The 11992-nt window shown below is 35.9% G+C and overlaps 1 protein-coding gene across 1 annotated transcript in view; it reads right to left on the reverse strand.

Moving 5' to 3' along the window:
• The window catches only part of NALCN (sodium leak channel, non-selective), a 229905-nt gene extending 219552 nt beyond the window's left edge, over positions 1 to 10353 (reverse strand). Inside the window, exons 1-2 of the mRNA XM_010578299.1 lie at positions 10246 to 10353; positions 7686 to 7868 (exon numbers count right to left, since the gene is read on the reverse strand). Coding sequence (XP_010576601.1) covers positions 7686 to 7868; positions 10246 to 10353 — 291 coding nt within the window. The remainder of the gene's footprint in view (positions 1 to 7685; positions 7869 to 10245) is intronic.
• Between the last annotated feature and the right edge of the window lie 1639 nt (positions 10354 to 11992).

The following is an 11992-nucleotide window of genomic DNA, read 5'->3' on the forward strand; positions in this document are numbered from 1 at the left end:
CAATGAGGGAAATGTCAAGGACCGTTACTTCTGACTTTCTATAATCTCCTTTGTTAGCTGACATGTGTCACAACTGCACAGTGAAAAGAAAGACATTTCTATTAAATTCAGTGCATTACTTGTGCTATATAAAAAAAAAATTCTGATTTTCAGTGTGATGATACTAAAATAAGTGTCAACTAGTTTTTTTTAACAGACAGGAGAGAAACTCTTACACATTTTATTTTACAGTGTTACTCTTTTAACAGAGGAACAAGATAAACCATGCCTCCTTTTCACAACACGATTTCAATGTAGGTTTTCTAATACCATCATGCCTGTGATTAGAAGCCACAATGAAGATGCGGTATACTGAAGATAATTTCACATACCCTCACAGTGTTCATGGAGTGAAACAATATCCCTTCATCTCTCATTCTCTAAAGGCTGAATTTTCACCTGAGACATCTGTTACTTGGTTCCTTTTTGTTGTAGTGGATGTGAAATCTTTCATATCATGGATGCAGTTTCCTGAAAGTTTCTCAGATATTGGCACATTTTCCTCTTTGGTTATTTTATAATATATAATGCCACCAGTGCAATTCTGTCTAACACAAGCAATTTACCTGGAATATTTCTCTATCTCGTTATTCCACCTCCTAATACAAAGGTTGAAAGTAGAAACTTCTAATAAAGACAAGATACCTTTAAAGTAAGGTATCCTTATCTTGCTCATACCCATGTGAGATGACCTTCAGAAGACACCTTATTAGAAAGTAGAAGGTAATTTTTGCATCACACTGATTAAAAGAAATACAAAGTCCTTCCATCACAGGTTAGGCTCCCTGCTTATATCACATCTGTTGTAGGCTTGAGAGTCATCTTTCGTTTCTCCAATTCCACCCCACCTCCTTTTTTCAATGAGGAGATCATTTTGGAAACTTTCCTTCAATCAATGAACAGACTTATGTCAAACACATACAGTCACGTTCGTAAGTGACACATGAATGGGCACCTAAATGTGAGCTTTGATTCTGAGGGACTGCGAGTCTCGCCAGTTAGGTTGTAAGTTGACTCAAGAACTATTTTGACAGACAAAAACATTAGTTAATTCATGGTGCTCTCAGAAGCCTGCCATTCAATCAGTCAGTTAAGCAGTAGACATAAACTGCATGTAATTGGGAGACCAGTTTAAATCTTATTCAAGATACAGTGAAGGAGATTGATCTGCTTTCATTTAAACAGACTTAATACTTCTTGATGCAGCTGATTATAGCAGAGCTCCTCTGCAAGGAGCCTGCGACACGAAAGAAATCAGAACCAAAGAGTCACTGAACTCTATTTACATTCTGGGAAATAAAGATCATGCAAACAAATCTAGGATCAATTGAAGAAAGTGGAATTCTGAACTGAAGAGGTCATGAAAATACCAACGTCAAATTGAATTCAATAAGTTTTACCATTGCGCTAAATTTATTACATTTTATACATCAGTACATGGTGTGGTACTGTGGTGGCCAAAATTGCATTTATTTCTTAGAAAGCTGTAATTTCACTCACAAAACCAAAGCAGTATATTATGGTTGCACACAATGTTAAACTTTTAGATTCTTTATATAAATATAAATCACAAGTAGCAGGGAGTAAAACAAAGATAATTTCCAGCTAAATGTGGAAGTTCCAGTTTTATGATCCCAATGAATCGGAGGTTAGGCAAAGTCTAGGTAAGTGACTATGTCTGCAAATCTTCATGCTCCAGGTATTCTGGCAATCACCTTATTATATGTTTCCTGATAAATTCCAAGTAACACAGAGTATTTCTGACATAATAAAATATTACTTAGAGCATAAAAAAGTGGTTGCCAAAGAAGTAAAGGTATTCTGTGAGAAGATAGTTGATAACAAACCCATCACTGTTCACTGTACCAACATAAAAGAGATCCCTGACTTCTGCTAAATCACTGATGGATAGTATGTTCTGTTATTCAGCCACCCTGGTACCAGTGGAGCTTTGTGTTTCAGGATACTACAATTCCACCTGTATCTGCTGAGCAGACATACCTAAGTATAGCTGGGGAAGACATTACACCATGAGGATGGTCTAAGATAATGTATTTCCATCTTAAATGAGAGAATAAAAAATAAAATTAAATTAAGTAATCTCTTGAAATACCCCTGCATTATTCACTGAACTGAATGAATGATGAGATTGGACATCACATTAGGACTGGGAGACTTTTAAGTCCATGACAGTGATGGCTATTGTCTGTGCTCTATTGTCAAAAATAATTAAAAATAGAAGTTTAATTTCATTCAGTTAAAACTTTCCTATTCCTAAAATTCACACTATTCTGGCATCACTAAATCTCATGCAAAATTTGTGTCAACACACAGCCTTTCCTCACGTACCATGTTTTGATGTTCTAACAAGTCAAAGTCAAGAGGCCTCCTGGCTTTCATTCTTACCTTCCACCACCCGTGAAGTAGAGCAGAACTTTAATGTTTCTAGGTCTGAGATAAAGAAATAATATGTATGTGGTCACGCTAAAAGAACATCATTCGCCATTTTATTACGATGGCCTTTTTTATTTTACACACCCCACTGCTTTTTTAATGTGTAGAAAGCCTGTGATATTTACCATTAATCTCTTTAATTTTTTTCAATTACTTTTAAAGAGATCAGAATTTTTAATTTCTAAAACATTAGGTCTTCTTAAGATGTATCTGTAACACAATTTAATAGACATCTGCTAACATGCTTCATAAGCTATTCCTACAAAAATAGTGATGTGGCTAAGTCACATCATCCATTAATTCACACACAACTCAGAGAACAGAATTTGCAATGCTCTGAAATGATTAAAATGTGTGATCTACATAGAAAGGCTGCAGAAAAAATATGTAACTATGAAAATTTGCATATCTACGAATGCAATACTTTTTAAAAATAGTATTAAAATATTGCTGTACTTATTACAGCATATTTTCATTACTGAAATCCATATTCAAAGTTTTTTACTCATAAAAACCTAATACATTAAAAATAAATCAAAATAGTAAACCACGACAGTTTCTTTTATAACTACTCAAGTAACTTGCCTGATGAAGTAATTAACACCTAACTTTTAATGTCATCACACTATTCAGCTGGAGGCCAGCCAGTATTCATGAAAGTTATTCTCTGGTCAGTGATATTATATATTTACTGACTTCATCTATTTGAAATAGATTTAATACTGTGTATACAGTATTTTCCTGAGCTACTCTATCATTTCACAGTAAGCTCTATTACAGGCCATCATTCTTCAATTTAGAACATAATTTAGAATACAAGCATAAAAATACGTTGTAAGAAACAAACTGACTTGGCCTAATTCTCTGTCTCTGTCTCATGTAAAACTCCACAAATCATTACAAGTTGTCTTACTGGTTGTACATACATTTTATACAATGCAGCCAGCCAATATTAAGTAGACTGTCCTAGAATTTTGTATTTTAAAAGACTTCAACCAGTAAGAAATTATAGCCATATTTCATTTTCCAGAGATGAATTTCAAGGTAAAGACAGACATATTATTAGCATTAGTTCACTTGTACATGACAAGCAACAACAGCCTGCAATACCACAAACTGTAATACAATTATCGTATCACAAGCCTTTCAGTACTTTCTTCCAAGGTAGTTTCTATATACTGAATATAATCCGTTACACTGCACATTTATACCGATTTCAATTCTTCCAGAGGAGTCAATCTATCATAATGCCTATTACAAGCAAACAGTGTATGATAGCAATAATAGGGAATATCAATATACTATTTTGAAAATAAAAGGACCTCAGACACTGTAGTAGATATATGCTATACTGTCATCTTCTGGTTTCTTTAATATTTGTATTTTATGCTTCTTGTCTAAACATGTCAGTGTCTATTTTCTTTGTAGGTGGTGGATATCTACATGAGCACTGCCCTTGTAATTCAGAGTCCTCTGTACTGATTGTCTTTGCAAATGGAACAAGCAACAACCAACACTCACAAGGCATAGGCAGCCCAAATTTTGAATAGATTTTACTAGTAGAGCAACAATTATTCAGAAGGAAACATGAGTAATAAAAGGCACAATGTCACTGCAAAATTTCAGTTTAACTTTCCTTCTGGGGTAACAAAACACTTGGATAGATGTATCGCTTTATTTTGTCACTTAGTTTACACAGGGAAAGGGGAAATTTTTTACAGACAAAAGGCTAGGATTTTCAGAAACTACTTTCCTTTTCTAAAAACCCCTGGGAACTAAAGGAAGTAAATTTATCATTTGTCCTCAGAGGTGTTAATTAGACATGACTTAACATTTTCAAAATCTTCTTAGCTCAGCTATACTTACATTGTTATTAATTGGGACTTAAGTGGATGGTGCCTACCTTCCCCATAAATTAGGTTTCTCAACGGACTAAAATTTTGCATTAATCATGGTTCAAAAGTTAATTAGCATTTCAATTCCTATGGCCTTTACAGAAATACTGATTTATGGTAAAGTTCAGTAGAACCATATGGCAATACATTCATTGATGCTACATTCACTAGAAGTCTTGAATGCACTTAAATTAGGACTACAGTTCATGAACAAACTTCCTTATATTAAGACGTTTCATTTAGAAACATCTTTAATAAATGCTAATAGGTTTCTAAACAGTGCCTTATTTTACTTTGATTGCCACTGACTTTGGAAGTCCATGGATCATTATGTTCTTCACAGAGTTATAATATTTAACCGATATTTTCCCTAGAATCAGTAATCCAAAAAGTCAAATAGTTCACTAAAAAAGGATTATTCACTGATCAGCATTCAAAGAAGCAATCTGACAACACATTCAAAAAGCTCTGATTTAACAGCTGAAAAAAGGCCAATACAGTTCTAACATAACATAGTTTTATGAAAGTTGCTATACGTGACACAAGCCCAAATCCTCCTCCTACTGTTCTCTTATTCTCACCATCCTTTCCCTTTATTCAGCAATTGTGAGACCACATCCACAAGGCTAATTTTGAGCCGAGTGCAATTCTGCGCTCCCCAGTACAAGAAGGACATAGACTTAATGAAACAAGCAGAGGGCCACCAAAAAGGTCAGAAAGCTGGATCACATGGCGTACAAGGAGAGGGTGAGACATGGGTCTGTTCAGCCTCCAGCAGAGAAGGCAAAGGGGAGACCTTGTTGCTGCTACAACTACCTAATCAGAAGATACAGAGAAGATGGAGCCGAACTCTTCTTGGAAGTGCACAGTGGTAACACAAGATACAAGGGACACAAGCTGGAACATGGAAAATTCTGATTAAGTATTAGGAAAAAAATTTTTTGCATGAGGTTGGTCAAGCACTGGAACAGGCTCTCAAGAGAGGTTGTGGAATCTTCATCCTTGGAGGAGTCCAAGATTCACCTGGACAACCCAAGCCATGGGCAACTTCATCTAACTGGACCTGCTCTGGGCAGCAGGTCAGACTAGATGACTTCTGGAGGTCCCTTCCAATCTAAGCTATTCTATGACTCCATGAATAGCGCCAATGAAGGCACTTCATTTCACTGTAACTATATTCACTGATGGATGCTACAAGACATTAAGCTGTAAGCAAACTCTCACTTGTTAAAGTAACAATAAATGCAGCCGTTTTCTACTTAAACAATCCATCTTTGCATAACAGTGGTTATGTCTAAGCTATTCTACCGTACTTTTTAATAACTAAGAGTAGAATGTCAGTGTGCAAATGAAATAATTTCCGTTGTCATCTATACATGTATAACATGAATCAAGACAATGGAACCAACTCCAGACAGCTATTCATTCTCTGTGGACAGACTTCAAAGACCAGTTCATCATATGATGATCAAAGATCATCCTACACAGAGTGGCTAAGGACTCTGGGTATGTCTAGTTCAGAGAAAAGAAGGCTGAGAGGCGACCTCATTGCTCTCTAGAGCTTCCTGAGGAGAAGTGGACAGGGAGCTGCTGATCTCTTCTCCCTGGTACCCAGTGACAGGACTCATGGGAACGGTTCAAAGCTGCGCCCGGCGAGGTTTACACTGGACATTAGGAAGCATTTCTCTTCTCCTCGAGAGGGTGGTCAAACACTGGAATAGGCTTCCTAGAGAGGTGGTTGATGCCCCAAGCCTGCCAGTGTTTAAGAGGCATTTGGACATCGCCCTTAATAACATGCTTTAACTTCTGGTCAGGCAGTTGGACTAGATGATCAATGCAGGCCCCTTCCAACTGTCCCTTCCAACTATTCTATTCTTCTATTCCATTCCATTCTATTCCATTCCATTCTATTCCATTCCATTCTATTCCATTCCATTCCATTCCTATTTCCACAAACCCACAAATTTAAACAACTCAGTGAAAGACGTTAAAATATGCAGCAACATATTATTCATAGCCCCTAGGTGTTGACTGTGAACAAAGCTGGTATTTCCATACACAAAGGCTGAGGAAATCAAGCTTTGCATAAAAGTCACACTTGGCCACGCCTCCCTCTCTCTGCATTAATATCTACGTGTCCACTTCTTTGCAAAGTCTGTATGTACTGCTTGTAATAGTAACTTGGTACTCCCACACTGTTCAAATGTGCACGCTGGTCACTAATTCCCCATTCATGATCCTGTATCTTCATCTTCACCTGCTTAATGGCCATCTCTGAATAAAAGAGTACAGGTAGTGGCCCGAAATACCACTTCACGAAGGATTACTTTGGCCTTATGCAACACATGGAAGATTTTCTCAGAATCATTTTATTTCAGTAATTTTCTAAATATTAATATTAATGATACTTTAACTTTTACTTTTAATACTCATTAAGTATGATGACATAATAGCTTAGTTTGGCTTAGTGAACAAAAAATGCTGTCTGCAAACTCAGAACAAACTGAAGAGCTAAGTACAACCTCTGATGTCTCTGGAGTCACTAGGCCTTTAAGGTGTGAAAGAGAAGGATAACACACTGATTATCTATCCTGTGCAATAGTGACATAATTGTATTGTCAATAAGGTCTGCAGATGGATTTTCTATATCTAAGCTGAATTTCTATCTTTTTACAGAAGACTGGAAATAATCAGTAAAATAATGCTACAAAATAATGACTACTGAAAAATTCTGCAGTTTTACATTCTCCAATATCATATCTACTTACACAAATTAGTCCAGCAACAACAGTAAACATATGGTAACAGAAGCATTTGTTTACCGACATGTATTATATTAAGGAAAAAATTCAGTAAAGCAAGATAACTTTCTCATTTAGCTCACAGTAAGACATATGTTCTTATTTAAATAAAGTAACCACACAACACATCCAGCCTTCCGAAGTGAAAATCAAAGTTCTAAGTCCACATATGGATCTCTAGACATTTACAAAATATTCTTGCTAATGTGTATGTAGCTTATTTTTCCTTTCATTCTTTATATTAATACAATTAAACTATCTATTTCTTAGGAGGAAACCATTATTATGAATGTTGATATTATATTTTGGGGGGATTAAATACGCAGTAAATCTGCATCTTTGTCAATCTGCCTTTTCCATTTATGTGCCATGGTGTTGCCCGCAGTTAAAAACAATCACAGCAAAAACAGCAAAGAAGTTGAAAAACAAAGATCAAATGTCACCAGCATATATGCAGATAACTTAAGCACATGTAGAATACTGTTTAAATGCTTACCTTAACTATCCCACGGATATGCATTTTTGCTATCATCTCTGCAGTGTAAAGAAACATCAATAGAGTATCAAGAGCAAATGTCACATATTGGAGAGGAGGATAATGCTCGAAGGTCTTTGGAGTGTTCATACAAACAGAAATAACACTGATGATGGCACAGATTCGTAGTAGAGAGTGCACCCACTGAAAAAAAACCAAGACATTGCAAGATTGCTTTGATGTTCAAAAAAAGCTCAAATATTTAGCCTCCATAACTTGTACTGGCACTTTTTGTAAATGCACATTTGCGTTTTTCTTCTACATCTTGATCCACATATTAAAGGTCTTCATCCAAAAATAAACACTCCTGACTTTTTAAAATTTTTATATATATATATATACACACACACATATATATGTGTATATATATGTATGTATATACATATATAATTTTATTAGTTAATTTGGGAGGTTGTATCATTCAGAAACCAAGAATCAAGAGCCAGGAAACTGAGAATTAGGATTCTGTAATTTCTACTCTGCGGCTTTTATAATCCGATTTCTTTTCAAATGACAACTTGTCACATTTCTGTGCAGACAATAAGTAGAATTAGTTGATGTTATTAATTTTGGTTAATACATTAAATGAAAATATCTGTGGAAAATTTCAGTTCCACATTTAGATGAACTGATTTTTAAATCAGTTTACAATTCCAAAAATTGAGAGGCATGGGGATTAAAAGCATCCTTCCATTTATAAAAAGAATAAATAAAAAAGAGACTATGTCACAGAAAACTACCTCTTAACATCAGGATTCACTTTTGTTCCAAACAAGTTTTGTTGCTGTAAGAGAACAGTTTATTTCCATGACTACTTAAGTCTCAGTCTCACTACAATCATGATTAATAAGGCTGATACTCAGTGCCAGTCACAGTGGGAGGTCTACCAAAAAAGTAGAATGTATCAATACAGGGGTTTAAGGTTGGATTTTTCTTCTTTTAAATCAAAACACCATTGAAACATCTTGAAGCCAGACAAGTGTAATGAATCAGAGTTGGTAAGGTCATATCTATCAAACAAGAAGGATTAAAAAAAGACACTTCAGCAAGAAAAAAAAATTCCAAACAAATAACACTGAACTAAAGTGTATTTATAACAATTTTTCATCTGGGGAAAAATTTTACACTCATTTACACCACCTCAGACCTTTTCATATCAAGAAGATTGAAGAACACTCACCTAATTTAATACTCGCTGTACACGTACCTAAGCATAATGATATTTGACCTGAATTGAATAGCTCTATCATTTGCATACTCTGAGCCCAAATTAATAATTTGGAAGTGGAAGTGACACCTGATGAATGATCTCTTACGTCCTTTTAACACCCACTTTGTTTCAAACCTTGCTTCAACTGAAAAAATTAACATAAATATTAAAGACTGGCTGATATAAAAACCATCCTCTGCCACAGTAAAATGTCAGTATTATATGTGCTAAGCAATATACAAGTAGTTCATCAGCATGACAAGAAAAAAATTATTCCATCAACAAACTGTGTACTGTGTGCTGAGAAACATAGGTAAACAACCCAGTATATATTTCTGCAACGACATTTTGAGCTTATTACAGCAGTCAATACAAACATTCTACCTAAGATTATTTAGCATGAATTAATATATGGGTGTTGTCTTGTAAATGATTTAGGCGTTAAAAGTCAGCAGCAAAGCTGAGGGGATCTGGCATCCATACTGCAAATGAGATGATAGTTCCATTAAATGAATGTAATGCCAACAACATGTATTATTTCAGAATATTTGACTTTCTGCTTTTACAAAGTAAAAATTTATACGCTACTTTAAAAGAAATGTGAAAATGCCTTCTTGGCAAAAACATGAATCATTCAAAATATAGGAATCCTGAATGCACACTGACTGCTGAATAAATAATTTAATCATAATAACCCTATCTACACGGTAAAGGCATTTTCTTAATACTGCACATTCTATTAATAACTCCACTCCCAATGAAGCTTTCCTCAGTTTCAAGTTGCCAGGCACTTTTACACCTATCAATTTCATAGGGCAGGTTATAGGTTAAATGCTACCAGAAAAACGTGAGCTGTACTTCAAAATAACCAGCCAAAATACACTTTTATATTCATAAGTGATGTAAAAGGAGAGATTTGAAAGTCGAAAGTGCCAACTGCTGGCTACCACTTTAGCAATGAAATGCTCCTTCTAACATCTTTTTCAAAAGCTTATTTTACAAACTTAACTTCTAATTTCAATAAGCATGTTAGGAACCAGAGACGTTGAAAGGATGACTGTTTAAAAATACAATCAGTAGATGAACTGGCTAGCAAAGACGGCTTTACCATCCCCATCAGTCTGCAACCACCAAAAGAAACCTTTTCATTTAGTTTTGGACTTTTTGCAAAAAATGAACTGTAGATTAGCAATTATAGCTCAATACTTGTTTCTGACAGATATCCATTTCTGAATGTTTTCTGGATGTCGTATTTCAACAATACAAGTTACATTTAACTTAAAATTAGTAACTACAGAAAGAGATACCTACTGGTTTATTAATCCACAGAATATCTGCATTGTCTGACAAAGATTCATCAGGACCAAAATCTGTAACTGGCTGGGCTTCCACCCTTGAACTTTGTTTCCTTTTTAGCATCCTGAAGTTAACTTTCGTTATCTATAATCATGAAACCTCCTTGGGAAGAAAAAAAGAGAAGACATTAATTCACTAAAACCATTTTATAATGCATTTTGAACAGTTTTATAAATAACCTAAAGCATTTTGTTTTCATGCAAATTGCTTTTGTACTTACTGATTAACAGGATCTTCATTTTATTAAAAAGCTTTGCCTATATAAATCACTGACATGACTCTCGTTAGTTTACAAAAATTTACATAAAGGTATGCAATCCAAACAATTACCAGAAACTTAGCAACGCTGGCAGAAAATTTGTACCAATATGCAAAGAATGCTATTGCTGTGAACTTAAACCCAGAGTAATCATTGGATGGATTTGACCTGGAGCCATTTAATTTAACGGTGACATTTCCATTTACTACACTAGGCTAAGAAAAAGCCCAACATGCCAAAGGCAAACTGGTGATGTTAAGCAGCCAACAGATGCTAATGTTCTTTACTGAAGTCAGAAGAGCCTTTTTTACTACATACTACTATCAACATGTATTTTTCTAATACTTCTTTTTTGTTAGCAATTATCTATCCAACAGCCAGGCAGTTGCCTGTCTCTGGGCCTTGTGTTGGCAGATAGAAGCACTGAGGAAAATGTGTCATTTCCACAAGGTCAGGCTGAGTCTGGACATTCCTGCGTGGGCGGCACTAACTGAGCCTTCTGTACACTCAGCAGCGTGAGCCACAACTAGCGGACACACCAGACACACGAGAACAGAAAGGTGGGTTAGATCTTTATTATTAGATTATTAGGTCTTATCATGTCCCACAGACACAGTTCACGGATCCCAGAGTCTAAATAAATCCAAAGAGATGAAGAAGATACACTCTCCCAAGGAATAACAGTCTGCCCGTGAAATACAATTCTGTCATTCAGGAAATACAATCCCTTAGGGATTTTTTTTCAGGAAAAGTGAGGGGGAAGGAGAAAGCAAGATCTTGGGACCTTGTTCTGGACCTTTACTCTGGACCAAGCATAGTTTGTAGGTGACACTACACTTTTGAAAAGTTTGTCAAAACTAGTATAAAATAGAATCATAGAATGGTTTGGGTTAGAAGGGACCTTTAAAGATCATCTAATCGAACCCGCCTGCCACGGGTAGGGACATCTTTCACTAGATCAGGCTGTTCAAAGTCCCATACAAGCTGGCCCTGAACACTTCCAATGATGGGGCATCCACAGCTTCTTAGGGCAGCCTGTTCCAGCGTCTCATCACTCTCATTGTAAAGAATTTCTTCCTTATATCCAACCTAAATCTTCCCTCTTTCAGTTTAAAACTGTTGCCCCCTTGCCCTGTCACTACAAGCCCTGGTAATTTCAGGCCCAAGTATCACAACGGTGACTGCAACATTGTCGTGGTTTAACCCCAGCCAGCAACTAAGCACCATGCAGCCGCTCACTCACTCCCCCCCCATCCAGTGGGATGGGGGAGAAAATCAGGAAAAGAAGTGAAACTCCTGGGTTGAGATAAGAACGATTTAATAGAACAGAAAAGAAGAAACTAATAATGATAATGATAACACTAATAAAATGACAACAGTAGTAATAAAAGGATTGAAATGTACAAATGATGCGCAGGGCAATTGCTCACCACCCAGCCAGTC

The sequence above is a fragment of the Haliaeetus leucocephalus genome, unplaced genomic scaffold, assembly GCF_000737465.1.
Source record: "Haliaeetus leucocephalus isolate CR32 unplaced genomic scaffold, Haliaeetus_leucocephalus-4.0 Scaffold626, whole genome shotgun sequence".
NCBI classification, from domain to species: domain Eukaryota; kingdom Metazoa; phylum Chordata; class Aves; order Accipitriformes; family Accipitridae; genus Haliaeetus; species Haliaeetus leucocephalus.